This window comes from Calonectris borealis, chromosome 1 (genome assembly GCF_964195595.1).
Source record: "Calonectris borealis chromosome 1, bCalBor7.hap1.2, whole genome shotgun sequence".
Classification (NCBI taxonomy): domain Eukaryota; kingdom Metazoa; phylum Chordata; class Aves; order Procellariiformes; family Procellariidae; genus Calonectris; species Calonectris borealis.
This window is the reverse complement of record NC_134312.1, coordinates 78,274,801-78,295,773: the sequence shown is the minus strand read 5'-3', so window position 1 is coordinate 78,295,773 and position 20,973 is coordinate 78,274,801. Positions and strand designations below refer to the sequence as shown.

General features: G+C 41.1%; 1 protein-coding gene across 3 annotated transcripts in view; it reads right to left on the bottom strand.

Annotated features, from left to right (window-relative positions):
- The window catches only part of PRR5 (proline rich 5), a 93,749-nt gene that overhangs the window by 27,167 nt on the left and 45,609 nt on the right, over window positions 1–20,973 (bottom strand). For all 3 annotated transcript variants that reach the window (XM_075161890.1, XM_075161898.1, XM_075161878.1), the window contains 5 exons: window positions 15,218–15,298; window positions 8,754–8,802; window positions 8,006–8,063; window positions 3,579–3,670; window positions 1,231–1,371 (listed from right to left, as the gene is read on the bottom strand). In XM_075161890.1, coding sequence (XP_075017991.1) covers window positions 1,231–1,371; window positions 3,579–3,670; window positions 8,006–8,063; window positions 8,754–8,802; window positions 15,218–15,298 — 421 coding nt within the window. The remainder of the gene's footprint in view (window positions 1–1,230; window positions 1,372–3,578; window positions 3,671–8,005; window positions 8,064–8,753; window positions 8,803–15,217; window positions 15,299–20,973) is intronic.

Genomic DNA, 20,973 nt, shown 5'->3' with positions numbered 1-20,973 from the left:
ATGTGAATTCTTTGATGTCTCATTATGCAGTTAAGCCCATGCTCCAGTTTTTCCCTGAGGTTCCTCTCCTCTCTCCAGACACTAATTTCCATGAAACTCCTAGGAATCTTAATATCTTCGATATCGCTGCCATTGTGCCACAATCAGCCTGCAGTTTCAAGAGGCATTTGGCAAGTTCGAGGTTAGGGAGAAGGGAGACAAGGGGCAAGCAGGCAGTCCTATCGCATAAGCATCTTCTTCTGAGAAAACTAGGTTAAATACACCATTATACACTCCAATAAATGTACACTGTGATAGCAGGAGTGAAATACCATTTCTTGACCCAGCAGAGAAAATTTTACTCCTTGATCCATTTTCATCACTGGCCTTTAGATTATCCTGCTCTTTAAATCAATTTCAGACACAGAACTAATTCATACGGTGATGAGGAGCAAAGACTCATTTTAAGTGTGAGAAACTACATCCTTTCATTTGCTGTAAATCTATGTGTTTATTAAAAAAAAAAAATCACCAGCCAGGAAAATCTCAACTTCCTCACCCCCTAAGAATCGACTCCTGGCTCTCTCCCTCCCTTCTGCCTCATCCGCCTTCTCCTCAACACAAACTCATGCTTTTCTTTAATCAAACAAAAAAAAAATCTTAAGCAAAAAAAAAATCTTAAACTTGCCTTTTGCTTGGAATTCCTCTTTTTGTTTCTCCTCACTACTACTACAAAGAAAAAAAAAAAAATCTAACACTGAAGGCAAATACCAGTATCTATCTGGTCTTAATGTTTTTGTATCAACAGCTTTGATAGAATTTGGTTCCAGTGACAAATATGACCATGATTCTACCATAAACTGCATATTCACTTTGTTGCCTACTCCAGATGTGAAGCTTCATATCCGGAACTGCTAATGCAACAACACGCAGCATTTCATGGAAGTCATGTTATTACCACACACACTGGTCTGCTTGCAAAACTTCATATTTCAAGGCCCACAGTTTCAAAACGAGTCTTTACTCTCAGACACTCTGGATCTTAAGGCATGAAATCTGAACCTCTACAGTCTCCCTCTACAGTCTCTACTTTTAGATATTAGGAACACATTTAATTGCACAGAAGCTCTGGCATTCTGGGTAAGAAGTTTTCAATGAATGAGCAAAATCAGAGACTGTTTAAGAAGACTTCAGCAATACAGTACAGAAAGACAGATAAAGAAGACAGCCTGAGAAAAGTAACGAATTTACCTGGAGTATTAACAGCATCTGAATAATAGAAGGTGGAACTCTGGCTCTGGAACGTGATAATGCATCTTCCAATTTAATGTTGAGGGTAATTATATTCCTAAAGTGCAGAAGAGCCAGCTGCCGAACCGAGGGCTCCTTCCCCTTAGAAATAGAAACAAAACAAGACGGATTATGAGCAGTGTGAAAATGAGTTTCAAAATCCTCCATCAAAATTCCTTCCTCCAATTCTGAGGGAGTACAAAAATGGTAAACCTGAATGAAAAGCAGAGGAAACATAACAAAGGACACAGAGCAGCCTACAAATCTGCACAGTGAATTTGATTTGGCAGTAATGATCACTGCAGACAATGACTGAGTTTGACTGTGTGTGAAGATGATGAGGGATTGGGGTAGGGTGTGGGGGATCGTACTTGAGCACAGAATATATATGAATATTTTGTACTTTAATAGTAATGAAATGTATCATATGTTTTAAAAAAAAAAGAAAAAAAAGGAAAAAAAAAGGCAGGGTTGAAAAAGGGTTAAATTTCCATTATTTGAGTACTGGCTGAATACTCTCTTCAAATTATGGTGGGAATCCTGACTCAGCTCACCTGTGGATCCTCCTTTTCTCTACAGTTTAGGAGACTTCACTATAAGGTAGAACCAGACCTGAAGTTTCACATTGCATTTTCAAAGACATCTTTTTGCAGTTCAAGAATCACTTCTCACTGAAAAAAATCTCATCTGAAGAATACAATGCTAGCTCTGCCTGCAGAGATTAACACCACTTGCCTTATACCTGATGAGGAGTTGTAGAACTGTTCCCATTGCTGGCACCAGGGCTTTTTTCCTTGGCTATATATGGCTGTACATATATAGTCTTGCCTGCAGTTCTGAGTACTGCCAGCCAAATATTAACCCTCCTAGAAGGGCTGATATTCAGCTGGTATTGGCTTACCATAGTTTAGAAAAAAAAAGCCTGACCCTACCCCACCCATTCCTTTCCACTTTATTAATTATATGTACTGAAGTAAAGAAGGGCAAATCTGCTTCAGTTGCTAACGAATAGCATTTACAAAAGCACATACGCACCAGCTGGGCTTTTGGAAGTATCCTTAGAACATCAGGCACCTAGATCTATTTGAAATTACATGGGGTGTGGGGTTCTTACCACCTCAAGGCTCCTTTGAAAATTCAAGCAATTATTTCCACCTGAAAGGTGAGGAGACTTGTGTTGCTAAATTATTTTCAAAGGCAACAGTGAAAAGGGGTATTCAGTGCAATTTTCAAAAACATCTGAGTGAGTTCTAATTTAGTCAAGTCAGCATGGAAAACCAGGTTGAGAGCCTATCTCTATCTCTAAGTTCCCAAATGCCTTGGATTTAAATTATGTGGCACTTTTATAAAAATCTCCCATTGTGTTCTAATAGGTTTTTAATACCATATTATGTCTATCATTTTAAAGTTTCTACTGGTATGACACAAGTCAATGGGTGAAGTAGCCCTGTATGTTTTTAGAGCTCTTTTCTTTCAGAATCAAATTCTGTGTAAAGTTGCAGCTTTACCACTGAATTCAGATTTCATGCCTGTAATTAATTGCAGATGCAAATGGCAATATCGATAACATTTGGACGATCATTTTAGGCATGAAGACCACTTGGAAAAATGGGAGAAGATTTCCAAAGTTTCCCCAAATATGTTTAGGCACCAAACTCCCACTAAAATCTGTAGGCATCTAAGAGCGACTCCAGAAGGTCACTTATACCTACCTGGTACAGATTTCCTTGGGACTTAAGTGATAAACAACACTCTGTGGTCATCACTAAGTTAGAAGAGTGAGCCTCATCCAAAACAGATCAAATACCTACTGTGGATTTAAAATTACTGGAGTCAAATTCTGTGCTCATGTGAACTGGTCTAACTTCACTGACTATTGCTGTTCATTTATAGTAGCATAGAATTTGATCTCGGAAATACAATTCCTTTTCAAAAGTGGAGATACTTCAGAGACAAATTCACATCGCAGAGAAGGAAATGTATATATTTAAGTCAACACAGCTCTACTTATTTCAATGTGTGCATATTTCAGTTTATCATTTGTAACCTTTTTTGACTTTTAGTGTGAGTTGATAGAAGGACTAACCATCCTCTCTGCACTCCATGCCTGTTTTCATCTTTTTCACTCAAGCACTTCAAACCGCCGTTTGCATAAGTAACTTCTTTGCATGACATGACTGTACAGAACAGCTGCGCTGGGAGGTTGGCCCAAGGAGAGAGAGTTAAGGATTGCATCAATCTGTTGATGAACCAGTAAAGTTGCTTTTTCCAGTTTTTCAAGATTCTATAGTAACAGAGTAATTTTTCACCTGCACAGGATAGAAAATAGCCTGAAGCATGGGCAGGACATCACTGAAGAAAAAATCCCACGTTTCAGCTAAGGTATCCAGTAGTTTCTGCCCTGCAAAAATACAAAACAAACTAGTGAACAGTTTAGGTTGTAATCAGCTAACTGCAAAGACTAAAACACACAGAAAACAATGTGGATCTGCTATGATACACAAAGATGAATCATATAACAGCTACTATTAGCAGTATGGATTTAGTATTCCTTTCACTGTATCGGATCATTCGGTATTTGTGTCTTTTCAGATGACACATCTAATGTTCTTAGTAAACTCAGAAACTTTGAGGTTAAGAGAAAAACCCCGTGAAGAATAAAGAATAATAGCTCAGGTTACCTCCTCCTGTTCTTGCAGTAATACCTACTGGACAAGACTGCGGAGGAGAGCAGTAGGAGAAGGACACAGCAGGTTAAATGTGAAAACATTCCTGCAGAGAAATCTCCCCCCACCGTGCTCCTCTCTGCCCTCTAAGCCATAAGCCAGCAGAGCAAACTGTGCTCTGTGGAGATCCTCCACAAAGCATCCCGTCAGATTGATCCCTTAGCTTCCTCGTATCTCCACTTACGTAGAAAATCTCACCCAAGATCAATGGAAAAAGAGAATGGTGTTGCGGCTCTACCTTTTCCTGTAACTTTCAAAGGATGCAGTCAAAACCTGCTATGACGTGAGTTCACCATGGTCCTCACAGAGAGGCCACCTCCCTTTCTATTCCCTCCCCAGCTGCAGCCACCTGGAAGCCTCCCCAGTGGAGATCAGAAAAGCTCTGGCCAGGTCCTACAACCAAGTTGGACACGGAGTTCCTCACAGAATGTTTTGTAAAACACAGAGGCAAATGCAGGAGCCGAGATCTACGGGAGAGGAAGTCTGGCTCGATAGCTGGATGCTGGCTTCAAATCCCTGTTCCCCGAAACAGCCTGTGTGACCTTGGGCAAGCTCTTTAGCATCCCTGTGCCCCTAACCCAACTGTGAAAGGAGAGCAATGCCACTGCACCTCCACCAGCAAGTATTATGGAGATAAATACATCAATGATCACGAGGCATTCCGACAAGACAATGACTTATCAGGAAGCAAATTCAATAGCAATCAATCAATATTACTATTGGTGTCAGAATCAGATACTATTCTTAATTTTTGTATTAGAGCATTACTTAGGGCCTCAGCCAGGGAACATTTTGCCCAGAATTACACACACATCACAAAGACACTCTGCATGAAAGCATCTACACTCCAAGTTAGCAAGTGCCAATCTTTATATGGGATACTTGATCTCCCTGCATTTTTAAGCATATGACAAATAGCACCAGCTCTGGCCCATCTGCAACCCCTGAATTATTCCTTGGTTGATGACTTTAAGTGCTTTCAGGGACAAATGTGGATCACCATGCTATACTGCAGCTGCTGGCTTGTGAACCACGCCAAGGTCTTCATTTCTGCACCACCAGGCAGGAGTTCTCTCTGTCTTACACACTCGTGCACAAGACTGAAAAGGGTGTTCCTGGTTTCAATTTTTTAAAAATTTGTCTTGCATTAGTTCTAGTAAAACACAGCAGGGAACCAGGTCCAAAATTCCTAGCAGTTGTAGCAGTAATAATAATAATAAATACTGTTGCATTATAACCTCCTTATGCTAGTGTCTGAAACATTAAAGTGTTTCAAAGATATAAATCCAATCACGAAGGAGAAGCCCAACCACTCTCTGCCTTGAGGGCAGAGTTTTAAAAAGAGTTAAGTACGTTAGTTGCCCACAAGTTGAGGTTAAGTGGAAACTAAGCCCTTACAAATCTGCCTCCAGATGTGCGTGCTGAACATCGGTCCTTTTCAAATCTTGCTGCTAGAATTGCATGAAGTCAAATTACCCTGTTGAGATAAACATGCTTTTACTGTCGCACACTCCTTTCATCTTGTGGGCAGTTTGTTGTGTGAAGTGATGGATTTCTGTACAGCAGCTCAGAAAGGCTGCAGAGTTAACTGCCTTTCGCCAGGCAGGCCTTTTACTGGGGGCCGTGGAAGAACTCCTACGGTTTGTTGATGATGAGCGTCTTACACATGGAGGAACGTGACTCCCGCATCCTTTCAAAAATATGTTTGTTTTACTGTCAGGCAAAGATCCCTACAGTTACCATAAGCATTTGCCAGATTCCAGGAAGCTGGGTTACTCTAAATGCTCATTTTAATGAAGCACAATACAGTCAATTTTGTATGACATAAAAATGCCTGTAGTACTTTTCACAGTGCTTCTAAAAGTTAATTGAAACTCCGGGGGGGTGGGGGTGGGAAATCATCATTTCAAAACAAAAGCTAAGATTTTCAAGACCTGCTGCAGGACAAAAGCCCTCCAAAGTGTGCTCTGAAGTGATCTTTTTTCTCTTTTGAAAACTTCAATACCAACTGGTTAGGGAAACTCAAACCACGGGATGTGGGACAACCTGAGATTTGAGGGCAGGACCATTGCTGCTGCAGACCCAGGAAGGGAGCCCTGCTCAGAATGGGAGCTCCCAAGATTTCCATGCTCCCAACTTTGTCTCTGGTGTTTTGGGAGTCATGGGGTCACTGACTACAGGATGGACTCTGGGGTGCTGCTGCCTCGGCTGCCAGGAAACCCAAATTCCAGCCTTTGGAAACTCACATCCACCAGCAGCTCCCCAGGCAAGCTAGCAGAATGCTGTCTGTCAGAAAGACCTCTGCCTCTGAATGAGATTCCTAAAGTACAGCTACTCTCCTGTAACTTGCCAGTTTTAATGAGCTGACATTTCCAAGGACGGACTTGGAAAAATCATGACCAATTTAATCCTCACCTTACCATCATATTTTAAGGGGCAACCACAAAATGATACACCAAATTCAAAACCAAAATAAACTTAACAGCTTGCTGAAATTTTGTATTTGCTAAACATGCTCCTGCATTTGAAAGCCATTTAGTGGTCTCACATTTCAATTTTTCATCGCAACTTTGATCTCAATCATCAGAGATAGTATTTTTGATTTTCAAGCTAGTAAAACCAGAAGAAAAAGGGGTTGGACTTTGGTAGGTCTCTGCATCTAATTTGCTGATTTGATACTTAAAAACCAACTTCCTTTGTGATTTACAAAGCAGCTATGAAGGCCTTGAGATCCTTACAGCTCTCTCTGTGCTCTCCAAGTTGTTATTTTATATAACTCAGGAATTCTGTGTTCGGCTTAGAATAGTTTAGGTACTTTTTTGGGGCTATTTTTTTAATGTGAAATTTGTTCTCTTCTTGCAGTGTTCAGGGCTATTGTCTTTTCATCAGAAAAGCTGGGTCCCATAGCACCATCTTAATCTGATCAACTGTACTGTCAATAATGAAAGGTCACATTTAGGATTTATAGATAGCTGAAACTAATAGAAACGGTTGTCTCCAGGCTACTGCTTAAACAGTATATTTAGACTAAGTGGTATTATGACTACAGCATTTCTTTAAAATTGCCTCAAGACTCTCCCCAAAGATCTTCAGATTGTTTACATGGGCAATAATTCTTGAAGATATTCTGAAATCATTTCACCCTCTGATGACATATAGAATCATAGAATCATATAGGCTGGAAAAGACCTTTAAGATCATCGAGTCCAACCGCAAACCTAACATTGCCAAGTCCCACTAAACCATGTCCCTAAGCACCACATCTACACATCTTTTAAATACCTCCAGGGATGGTGACTCAACCACTTCCCTGGGCAGCCTGTTCCAGTGCTTGAAAACCCTTTTGGTGAAGAAATTTTTCCTAATATCTAAACCTTCCCTGGCACAACTTGTATGCCTACATCTAGGACAAAACAGCATATTTAACAGCACATCTAAATGCCACACAATAGCACAGGACATGAAATGAGGGTGACTGTAAAACGACACATCGGGTGGTTATCCTTGATGTTTACTTCCAGAAGGTGACACCTCGAGAAGGTGCAGACAGACAAATGGAGCCTTGACTGTGAAAAAACAAGACAGTGTCCGACCTCATTTATGTAAGCATGAATCCAGAATAACTCTTAAAACAACCTCCAGCATTTTTTTGGACTTAGCCAGACGCTTCAACTAACTGGGATCTTAGCGCTTATTTTTTTGTTTATTAAGATATCTCACTCTATTTTTCCACTTTTCTTAACGTTGAGCAGGCTATAATTGAAGGAGAAGGAAGTGTCCATGCTGGAGGTAATCCTTCCTTTACTCCCTCGCTGCTGCTCTAGGCAGTCACCTCTCCTTGATGAGAATGGGAACACCAAGGCAGGACACAACAACAGACTGCAGGAATGAATTGATACAAACTCATCTATAGTCCTGGGAAGACAGTGGAAAGCATGACACTGCCTCCAGAATGCATTTGCTAAAACTCCTGTGACAGACAGACATAGCCATGCTAAAATCCAAGTTACCTTCATAAAACCGGATCTTGTCCCTTAGGATCACCATGCCTTTTGTGAGCAGCTGATTCTGTAAATAAAATATAGACTACCTTTACTCAATTCTGTACTTCCCTACGGCCATCATATTTCACATTTTTTTCATTCTTAACTTTTGACAATGAAGGAGGTCTTTTATTTTAATGATCAATCATCAAAGGACTCCTCCTGTGTTCATCCTGCTTAAATCACTTGGGACACTTGTCAAATGATGATATAATCACCTACTGCTTTCAGGATACAGCACGTATTTTGTGCAGTACAAAGTGCTTCTCAAACTTCAAATGGCTGACCCACAAAGAGAAGCAGAAAGAATACTGCTTCAATAGACAGTGTGTACTTACTACTGAATGTCTTTCCTATTAAGTATACTACAACGAACTTAACTGGTTTACACAGGAACTTAGATTTTAAGTTAAAAGAGAATGTCTGAAGTCTACTGAAAGACAGCAATGTCATAAAGAAACACAGTGACTGCACAAATCTATTCCATGGCTTGGGCTTTCACTATCTAACTATATATATATATATATATATATATATAAAAAAAAATCCAAATCTCACTAGTGCATAAATGACAGAAAACAGAGAAGTCAGTGGACAAGTGGACATCTCTGAATGGTTTCAAGGGGCTCCAGATCAGCATTTAGAGTGGGTGAAATGATTTTGCTCAGTAGCATATAACGAAATCTGATTTAAATGAAAGAAAATACACGCCTACCTGTAGATATTCCGTGAAAAAGGATCCCAGTTCTGTTTTCAATAACTGCCTGTTTTAAAGAGAATAAGAAAAGGATCTGTGTAACCAACAAATCATATTAGCTGTGCACTGCATGGAAAAGGGGAAGTCACTAATAGCAAAATATTTTCATATGAGCACAGAGCCTGTCAATAATGCCTAACCAGAAATAGAGCAAACAGGGTCAACGATACTAAGACTTCAACCAGCATTTCTATGTGTTAAAAGATAATCTGCTGTGCTTTTAGATGGCTCAGTTGCACAAATACATATGAAAGGCAATTGAGATCTGACAAAAAGAGGATGCTTTCCATCCTATATCTAACCCTTTTAAAAATGCCTAAGTTGTTCTCCTGCCGTGCCAGGGCTTCACTGGCGCCTGGCGTTGCAGACATGGGAGAACTCCTGGCACTCTCTGCCCATCCATGGGCCTGAGCCAAAAAATGAGCACGTGACTTGGCTGACGCATTCAGAGCTAAATCATCCCCGTCCCGTGTAAGGTTGAAAAAAAGAGCCGTGACAAAATGTTTCGAGAGAAACCTGAAGCAGGATGATAATCTGCGGGTTTTGTTGCAGGCATGAAACTTGGCCAGTTTTCATTGAAAGGGTCATGATCTTCCAGCCAGGAGACCCATGACAGCTGAAGTTTCATACAGTTTCAATGAAAAAGCAGGTAGTTTAGCTCTGCCTTTCATGATTCCTCTACACTAAAACCTACAAAGCAATCTCAGAGAGCAAACCAAACTCACATGCAAAAAAAATCCCACAAACAACCCTCAAGTTCAGAAACTGAATTCAACCCGATCCGTAAGCCCAACATTTGTATCCAGATAAAACTCACTACATTGCTAAAGAGCTGTATGTCACTTTAAGTCTCACATGTGCTAGATGTACTTCTCTGCATTCAGGTCGCTATTTAGATGCATAAATGAGAGCTCGGACCTTATGAAAATGTAGCCCCAGTCAGGTTTTCTGAACATTTGCAAATCTGGCCTGGAGCTCTTTTGAAAACTCGTCCCTGTGTGACCACCGCAGGTCCCATGAAGAAATGAGGTCAAATTCGACTTAAAATCTAAACACCCACTTCAATTAGGGTAGTTATGTAAATGATATATTCAGTAGCATGTTATCATCTATCCCTTTGGGTTATGTCTTTAACTAACAAATAACTAATTAATGAAATTATTTAACTAGTAAACAAATACACTTCTGGTTTAAAAAGTCCAGCACATCCCTACGCTCCATGAAAAGGTCTGCAGGAGTTGGATCTGATGTTTTTAACACCACATGCTTCAGCACAGCCTCTCAAGATCTTCTGAAAGTTCAGGGAAAGGAGGAGCAGGTCAATCTTTAGGAGGCCGAAATACAATATCTTATTTATTTATCCTTAAGCACATGTCCACGCTGACCTCATAGCACTTTGTGGAAACACGAGGCATAAATGAAACAGAAAATAAACAAAAGGAAGGGGGTTTTCAGGTGCTCCTAAGCATCAAAATCCTTTTCTGCTAGAAACCTGATTAATTCAGACAAACTATCTATGGACAAAAATTTTCAAAGCCAGCTCAGGCTATAGCTGTAGGTCTCTCATTGCCATGAATCGGCATTGTAAGGCTAGCCCCCTTGGCATGCTGTTGCAACACATGGGAGAGGACAACCCTTGCAGTGCCCTGAGACTCCATCCTCAATGGTATCCACAGACAAGCCCTTAGCAGGGGTTAAAACCCACCTCCCATAAAGATTGTTAAAGTCTTAAAGCCTTAAGAGTACGTCAATGAGTACGTGGATGCTGTGGCCAAATCGTGCCATGCTCACTCAAAGTGGGAATTTAATGTCCAAGTGGTGTGATTTTTTTCTGGATCTCAAGCGATGGCACTAAAAGTTTTTCTTACCTATCTTGAACATGGATAGATAAACCATTTTTAGGTTAAAATAAGAAGAAAGTTGCAGTTTTGAATTCTCTTATGGTAGAGACAATTTATTCCCAGATATCAATTTGTGCCACTGTTTCAAAAAAATACTGATACTTTATGCTGACAGTTTTGCTTAATTTTCTACCCTCTCCTCAAGCTACCAGCTCTTTGAAGCCTAGTCCTGGATTCCTCATAGTCTTGAACAGGTGATTTGCAAATACCTTCTCTTTTCATTTTGTAGGTTCTACTGATAATTCCTGGCATTTAGGGCAGGAAATACAAAATTATGTTCTACTTATCCAATAACTAGCCCTCTGATAAAACAAAATCCCACCACATTTCCATTTTTTCAGCTGTGAATGAACTAAACAACCAGCCTGTAGTTATTATATGCACCGGACTGCATCACACCAAGCAGCACTATAGCTACATTAGCATCTCTGTTTACAGGGTGGAAGAAGAACTGACAGCATAATTAATGCAACTTGCTCTTTGAATCCCTAATAATACAGATAATTCACGCTGCTTAATTAATTTCTCGTGAAATAGTGAGGCCCTCAGGCCACATCAGAACACTGGTGTATGATGTTCTCTGTACCCATATTCCTTTAAAGGAGATCCACAACAAAACTGGATCCAAGACATTGCTTGCCTTTTTTTTTCATCCTTGCTTAATTTCCTTTAACAAAAATCAGTTAGGTTGTCATCTGTCAGATCCTGGATAATTCAGATTACCGAATAACTTTATCTAGATATGTGGACATCATGGTGGAATCCAGGTAAAAATCTGATTAAACCTAAAAAAGATCCCTGATCAGGTAGAAGTGCATCTTATTTTGAAGCCAGTCATTTTGCACTCTTATGAAGCTTGTATACTATTGGTATCAGGTCTTCATTGCCTGTTTAATGACTTCATAAATTCAGATGATAATATAAATTCACATAAAATATGCTAAAATAGCTCCTGACTTTTTTGTATCTTCCTGCTGCCACTTCTTTCGTTCATTTTGAAATTAACTCTTGCAACGTTACTCAGAATGGAAAGTCTAACATTGTGTAGTATCTGTTAAACAAAGTCAAATGAAGCAAATGGAAACAACTGACGTTACTGGATTTCAACTCTTGCTACAAAAGAGGAAATACCACTAAAATGTGCTTTGTTTGCATCAAATCAGTATCCTGAAACTCAGAAAAGAGGCAGCTATAAATATGTATTAGCTTTAATACAGGACATCCTGCCTCCACTGTGTTTCCCTTTCCTTCTTTTTCTTCCTTATTTACAAGTGGTGTAAATAAACACTTTGAAATGACATATGGTGCATGAAATGAAAAAGGAAAAACTACTATATGATTACTAATACCACACACATACATCATACTAAGAGAAACACTAAACAGTAAGTATATGCATATAGATTTTTATTACCTGACTTTTGAATCGATACCCTATTAGATCACCTAGTAAGGGTTCAGAAGTAGTAATGTACAGGACATACACTGGTGATACTCCCAGTTACTCAAGTATCTTCTTACCACCTTACTGTACTTCATTAGCTTTAGCAGAGTTACTCAGGAGTTAAAGCAATATGAAAGAGACTGAAGTCACACACTGATTTTATTAGTAGTAGGGCTTCTGAGCACTAAATAACTCCATATCTAAGGCCACTTTCTAATGGCAGAGGAATGCAAGAACGGTGTCAAAAGGCATTGGTGTAAATGAGTGGCAGCTTTTATGAGCCAAACCTAGAAGAAAAGTAAATGGTAGTATACAGATTTGTACCCACTGATGTTTTCTTAAATAAGCAGTGCATACATCATCAGGGTTCAAAGCCTTGAGATGTGTGTTCAGAAAAGGAAGTTATACATATTTGTTTGCACGTATGTGACATACAGTAGCTGAATATACGTGACATTCCTGCGTCAAAACGATGGTGTGCAAATATTGCGGGCATAACGTAACTATTCAAATATTTACACTTGGTCTGTGAGTCAACTTGGATATTCAAGGTTTAATTATGAAAACTATCCCAGAATCTGCTCTAATTAAAGTGGTAAAATAAAATAACTTCTTTTACTGTTCTGTAACTGTTGAAAAAAGTTACTGATACTAGCCAATTACCTGAATGCTTCCACACTCAAATTCTGCCCAGTGGAAATAATGGCTATTTGTTTCTTTTTATTTATGTACTTGTGGGGAAAATGCATCTAAAACAATCGTAAGGCAAATATATACTTGTTCCACTTCTGAGGTCATGTTTATGAATCAGGTATTTTTTGCATTCAATAACAACATTAACCCAAAGAAAGTTAATTTGAATTAAATAACAATAGTAGTAAGCCAGATATTTTTGGTATGTGTCAAATCAGTAATTTCTTAGTTAGGTTTTGAGCTGAATTTAAGCAAGGCAAAAGGGCTTCAGCTGCAAATAGTCAGGAGGCCCTAAAACATTATTGACTGTGGTCAGCAGTAAAATGAAGCACACAGCAGGAGTGCTTCTGGAAAGAGGCTGTGGCTGGACATGTGAACAGGCATGTTTAAAAAATACCACTACCCTGCTCTCCTCTAGAGACAGATCTTTTGGCTGTTGTGTCCTCTTTGCCCACTCACAGTTTTCTCATCTTAGCTTTTTTCTATGAATGAAGCAAGCAGGATGCACATGAGAAGCTTCACAAAAACAAACTCAGAGTTGCCACCGAGAGGATGGACAGCTTTTGGCAATAAATTAGAAGGCTCTTCAGGCCAAGTTGGAGGCAAGAGGGAACAACCTCAAAGCAGCAGTAGACAAGAACCAGTCTCGAAAGCCACGCTGCATCTCACCAAACGTTCGCTCATCCCATGGGAGTTACACTGCTGATGCCTCATTTACGACAGCAGCTTTCTAGCACAGTCTAAATTTCACAATATTTTGTCCATCAGCTCAGGCATGAGTCACCAAGCGTTGTTCTCCAGGAAGCAGAGCAAAACTGAGCGATGAGCCTATCCTTACCCTAACAGAAATGGGCCTATCATGCGGCAGCAAAGCCCATCATAAAATGGAAAAAAAAAAATCAGTCTATTTGTAGTCAGTTTGCCTGTTCGGCTGCCTGGGATGTTGTAATAAATTCAACACAACTATATTAGCAAGCATCATCATGGTGCAGGGTTTATACCCAGGTAAATGAAAGTAAAATCTGTCATTCAGATAAAGCTGAAGAATCCTAACTGCACTTACAGTAATAACGATCAACCATTATTCCAATAACTAACTCAAAATGATTGATGGATCATGCTAACTGACAACCATCCTAGAAAAGCTATTCTTTGTATGTCATTTTCTCCCCAGAGAAGCAAGAAATAACTGGAGAATAAGTTTCTTTTAATTTCAAAAAGAGAGAGAGAGGGGAAAAGAGAGATCATGGGCCAAATGTCATTCGCCTGCGTTTCTCTGAAGATATTCCCACAATTAAAGTAATCAGACTGGGCCAGCTATCCCAGACTGGGAACGAGACAGGGACAGACAATCCCAGAACATCTGATATTCTGTGGATTTTGTCAGACTCCAGTGCCCAGACAGAGTGGGAATAAGCAGCAAGGGAAAGGGAATTATTGAGGCTCTTATCTGAAGACAGCCAGGGAATGTAATAAGCTGTCTGTCTTTTGTAAGTGCAGCTTCTTTTCCACTGTTTATTCTTCAAAGTGTTGGGACAAATTTCTAAAAGGAAATCTGCTACCTTGCCCTTGTCAGTGAGAGAGGGTTTAGTATGTAATAATAAGTGCTAGAAAAAGTAGTAAAAAGTAAAGTGCTGTAAATCCGGATATCAGCTTATCTCTTGGTAAACTATTCTTTGCAACTGTAACTTAAATAACTCAAATGGTAGGATTTTCACCTTCTCTTTGTTTTTTTTTTTTTTAGGAAAAAAGTTCCCATTATACACCTCACTGGTCTATATTTAGTCTGTTGCGAACAGTATCATCACAGGATGAGAAAGAAATAGGAACCTTAAACTGCATTACTCAGGTCACTGTGCTGACAAGCAGCTTTACAACATCTACAGCATATTCAGCCTCTGCCAAAGGAGCAGCTAGATGTAAGGGACCACCAGGCAGGCCATCTTTCCTTGCCATGTCACACTGAGCGCTTGGAGGCTTTACATCCTCCACAGATGCAAGGGAAGTACTTCAGAGCTAGGCCTGGCACCTATGGAAAGGGCAGCATCATTGCAGTGGTGTAGGGCTGCTTTACTAGAGGGGTCCGGGTTTTCCCTTCCTTAGTTTCAATCCAGTATGTCAAGACAGACTCTGAAATAATCCATTCTCCTCACAGCTAAATACCTCCTCTGCAGAAGGAGGAACCCAGCTCTTGCTACGCAGTGAGGTGTTAACACACATCAGCAACAGCTATTCACTGAGACCAAATTGACTGTACTGGTTGAAACTACCACTGGGAAAAAAAATCCCTGTAATACTGCTGCAGAAGCTTTTAAGTGTGAGTGCTAGCAAACAGTACTGTGCACGCTGGCTAATAACACCATGCACAGAGCCGAGTCTCTTACCTGACTCCTTCATTGAGGTTGTAAAGTTCATGGTCCGGGAGACCCTTACGCTGGAACACCGCTATTACTCCATTGTGGATACTGAAAGAGGATATTAGGAGTCATTAGCACCCGAGCATATTTTAGAAGGGTATCGCTTCCACAATAAGCCTAACATCTCTGCCTAGACACTGCAGGACCTTTATAAAAGTCATAGACAACTTCTGCTACCCCATCCCAGATGCCTTAAAGGGAATTATTGTCTAGAAAATAGATGACATCTTTGAAAATCAGTTCTTTTCGATTTGTTCCAACTTAGTAACTTCAACAGTTGCAGATCTGAAATCAGTAATTTCAGAAAACTTAGGCTTATATATTTTAAGTACTTTAAGTATATTAAGTATAACTTTTAATATTTTTAATATTTTTAAGTATATTTTTGTCTCTGTGGTTCGAACCACAGAGACAATTAACAGCTTCATTATGAGATCAGTGGTGATATTCCCAGCATTGTTGGCATATGTTTGTCTGAGCTATGGTTACTTGATTTCTTTATCAACAAGTCAGCATTTATCCAGGATGGATGCTATATCTGAAGTTTAATCCACAAATATAGCATCCCTTTACCAGAATGGAATCTCAAGAATGGTTAGTTCTTTAAAAAAAAATAAAAGAAACACTGGACAATTATGAATTTTAAGTCAATTTAACCAATCTCTCATTCATTTTCAAAAATGAAACAATAGAAAAGGAGCAATTGGTTACAAAGACTGTTTCCTATTACCACTTACTCATTTCTCAAAGATTTACGCTCTTGCTCCAGCTAAAGGAAAACCAAGGCTGCGCTGAAAGAACAACAGGTCTAGAGTTTCTAAGGCAGACAGCAAGAGAGGCAGCGATGTGCTAGGCATAGGCAAACATCTGTCCTACAAAAATGCTCCCTTTTCATTTTCAGTGCCATTTGTAACTATTCTGCAAGCAGATGTTGCTTAGAGGTGGTGACTTTCTGCTGCAATCAGACGCAAACCAAGACAGGATTGAGACCACAAAATTCTCTAGCTCAACAGAAAGTCACATACTCAATAATGTCCGTCCCTGGGGTGTATGTCCCCCATAAATTCTAGGACCTGCCAGGTACTGCAGGTACCTGACAATCCACATGCTTAGCAGGGATGCTTACTGGTCCCATGAACTTAACAAGACTGCACCTCAAAGGGTTACTGGAATGAGTATGTGCTTCAAGATGAAGCCCTGAAATGCTCCTGAAATACACCTGACACAATTAGCATGATGACACATCAGTCTAAATCACCGAGCTTAGGTCTGAGGACAAAGGTAAAGAAATGCCAGTGAAAGGTGAGACCAAACCCGTTCCAGCATTAGTAGAAGGGAATAGAAGTCTCCTTCCCCTTCCCCAACCCAGTGCCACTTTTTACAGCCTCACAGCTTTGACTCCAAAAGGAAAGAAGACTCACGTGGTCCCTCTGTCTGTCAGCTCATCCCCACTCCTCCACTCTTGGAACCGCTTCACAATTTCTACCACATTTAACTATGGAGTGGAAGTCCCCAAAATATTAAGGTCTTTTAGGTTTCAGTTGGGGTCGAAGGAGCATCTTTTAGTGACCAAGAACAAACTGCAGGGTGAGCTCAGCCTTTATTCAACATGCTCACAGATGCTTTAGCTTCCTGACACTAACACACAAGAAAGCAACCTTTATCAGCTCATACTACTGCTCATACTACTGCTACTCGGTTTCTAATATGACTGCTTTTACTGAAACAACCATTCCCACTGCTGGCATTGACTGCACCTTATTTCACTTCTGTCTGCCTCAGATACCCCACGTGTAAAATACAGATGATGACACTGACCACTAAAGGGTGTTTTAAGACATATTTATGAAAATATTAGCAAAAGCAATGAGTGTAATTATCAATAGCAGTATTACATGCCATCATGGTCACTGCTTTTTTCTTCTTCCCTCGCAACCCTCCTGAACACAAAGGGAAAATACAGATTTTGGCATGTGCCTCTTCCTATTCAATGTTGCACCTGAGAAGGGGAGATGACATCTTAAGGCTTATTAAAATAAACCACAGGGCAGAAGTCTTCCTGTTCTGCACTGCCTCTCATTCTGCATAGCACCTCCCAGCCTGTATTCAGCAGGAGCAAGGAATAGTAACGACCAGCCACAGAAGTGCTCAGGAGGTGTATTTGGGGTCACTGACTTAAATTACACCCCTAGAACAGCTACTGAAAAGATCTTCCGAGGATCAGAAGCTACAGCATGCAGATCCCTCCTGGGGATCTGGTTTTACCAGTGACTCTGCAACATCATTTTTCAGAGCTTTGCAGCTGACCTCCCTCTGCTCACAACTGCGCTGGAGTCTGGTGCAATGGAGCCGCAACCAGCTTCAGAGCTCTGGAAAGCAAAACCAGGACCAGATTTGCCCATCCTGGAGGTACCAGGATTTGGGGTTGCCCTGTATTGTGAAGAAGAGCTAAAGGCGATATCTGTTCATAAGGTCTCCAGCGGGAGAAAGCCTGATTCCTACTGGTGGACAGCCTTGGTTGGCTCAGGGCCAGATCCAGCCACATACAACTGCTCCCACTGCAAGGGGATGTCACTGCAGGCGCTATGCCAGGCGGCAGTGGAGTGTGTGTGGGGACCTCAGGCACCTACGTTAGACCTCCCCAGGTCCCTGGTAAGACAACCCCTTTCAATGCTTGCTGGGAGCAGAGGACTGGGCTGGAAGGTAAAACTGCCACTATTCACGGAAAGATTCGAAATGCAGGTGCACAACAACGCTGAACAGCAAAGACATGCGCTGCTAGAAAAGCTCAGCCACATTCATCTGTGGAAAAAGGAAATTAGAAGTGGCAGGTGAAGGATATGACCCGCTGTGGAGAAATGCACAAGCGGATCAAAATAGGAACCATTATCCTCTTCTCTCTTTTGCTCCTTTGAGGACGTTTCCAAGGCGTTAAGCACTCCCCCCCACCACGCTGATCCCCCTCTCCCCCCTACACCCACGTGCACACACATACACTCGTGATCTAACCCAGCTTATTTTGGCTGGCTTAAACAGACACACTCAATTTACGATTATTTGAAAATTGGCAGCTAAATGTCTCTGGTATACAGTGAAGCAACTTGGATATTTTAATATTATGAGTAATATGTGAAGTACGATTAATGTAGTGAATAAAACAAGCAGTCTTTACACGCTCTTCTGATTCGGAAATGAACTTTGCAATGTTCCCTGCCAGCCTTCTGCAGAGAATGACTAAATATCTCTCCTAGAAGCCAGTGTGCTCTCCCTCCTTCTCTCTGGCACTCCTTTCTAAACGAGGGGGAGGTTTTCTCTTTCCAGCTTAACAGGTCCATTATTATTTCTCAAAGAAATAAGAGAGAGCAAGCTTTTTTAACAATAACATTTAAGTTATTGCCCATGTAGTAGAACTGCACCTACATAAAACATCCTAGTGGTGATCTTTTAATCTGCCTGGGATCTTCCTTGTAGTGAGGGACAACTGCCTTGTTCGGAAAACAAGACTTGGCCCTGCTGCGTTGACCAGCTGCCTTTCCTTCCTATCGCAGACAGCAGCGCTTGCCTGCAGGGCGCAGGCATGCAGTCCCAGGCTGCAGGCGGTGTGGGAAGGCCACTGTGATCTGCCCCTCCACACTTGCTCAAGGAGCAACAAAGAGGAGTCGGAATAACCAGGATGCTATCAGTGGCATAAGCTGGTGTCGGGAAAATAAAAAGCTAGCTTAAATCTTCTTAGTTACCTTAAGCTAATGAAAAAAACAAACCCAACCCTTGCTTAAATCAAAGTAATGCTATGGTTTCTATAATGAGTGATTGTTTAAAAGGGTTTAGTCAGAATGGTACAACCTTTTGGTGTAAAGAAAATCTGAGCTGTTCCTTACACACAGAAGTCCTGCAAGATGCTTAAGGTGGCTTGTGCCCGTGACCAGCCTCCACTGAGGCTTAAGTCAATAATGTATGTAATTAAACTTGTATTTTAATAGTTAACCTGAATTGGAAATCCCTTGTAAACTCCCTTCTGTAACTCTTTTACAATATGAAAGTTAATAATGGGTACACTTATGCACTGATATTACCCTGAACACCTTCCCTGTAGTTGCTGTGTGTGTAAATGTGTGCACAAGAACACAGCACCGCAGAGGACACAAAAAAGAGCCCAAAAGAGACCAAAAAAAAGGTCAGCTCCTGAATTGCCCATGTTTAGTACTGAATAAGGTTCCAGTCCCCAATCAAGACCAGACCTCATACTGTAAGTCCAGGGTTATAAATGCTTCTAGTTTGCTGTATTGTACCAACAGATACATACCAACAGATATAACCTCCTATTCCTGCAGTGCTGCACTTTCTCCTGCTTAAGGAAATGAGCAATTTCTGACACTCCCCCACCAGTATCTTCTGCTGGAACAAGGGGGACATGGAAGCTCTATGCACCTGAGCAGCGCATCTTTGAAACAAGCTACAGCTACCCTTACACCGCGAGAAAAGGCAAATCTCTGAGTTACAGGATTATGGCATTTCTTGAAAGCACAACACCAATTCATTAGCCAGCTCCTCAACTGGTATGAATTAGGGTAAATTGCTGTGGCAGTATTATTTAACCTGAGTCCAAGCACTAAGATACATTGTGCTGGCACCTTTTCGTAAAAACATACACCATGGGTCACTCTTGATCTGAAGACTATGGCTAGAAGATGACATTTTGAGAGACCAGCAGCGGGGCAGAAAGAAGCCTGGGAGGAGGCTTCCCACACGTCAGGAGGTGGGCAGGGAAGAGAGAAGCATGGCTAGAGCAGGCTGGCTGTAGGAGGGGAAATCAGGATCGGACAACTGCAGAGACCAGGTTTTTTTCGGGGGTTTGCCTTTAGAATTAAGACAAGGCAACTCCAGCAATGTATTGTTGGCCACAGATTGCCAAAAGAAAACTACCTACAACCAAGGTGGCACTCACAGCAAAAAAAATCAACCCAGCAGCTAAGAAACTTGACTTCTTTGGACAGACTACTCATCCTAGGTTTGCTCGATCCTTCAGAGGAGGCGGCAGCTCCAGGACTGCCTATTTGGCCACTTGAAACATGGGGAATGACAGCTCCAGCACACACAGCGCAGACCTTCCCCACCATTTGCTTTAGCACGAAGGGATCTGGAAGGTGTAAATCCTCAGAGTACAAAGTTGGATGCTCACTGATGGCACTCCCAATCAGCCTAACAGCATGAGTGCCAGGATGGGGAGGGTGGGGTTTATTATTCTGATTTTTGCATAATAGAAAGCCACTGCCTAAGTAGCTCGATACCACCAAAACGTACATTTCCCTTGAGTCACTAGTTGTCCACCCAGACACTACTGCCTTTGGTGGGGGGGGAAGGCTGGCTCCCCCCAGCACTGAAGTACCACCCCTATTCTTTCACTGATGTTTTTAAGAAGCCAAGAAGGAAAAACTATTGTGATTAAAACACTGGTTTCTGCCAGGTCAGAATCAGTGTGTCCACAGAGTTGAGGAACAACAGCAAAGTTGGGCTTGCAAGTCTCTGTCTGAATCCTGATGTCCTGTTTGCTTTGACCGTCGCCTTGGCCCTCCCAGCTTGGCGTTTCCTGGCAAAGCAGGTGGAGTGGCCCACGTTTTCATTCGTGCACAGCACGCAGGTAATTTTGGCTCTCTAAAGCAGTCACTACCTTCATGTAAACAGTATGGGTGAAAATATCATTGCATTTTTTATTTAGTGTTTGC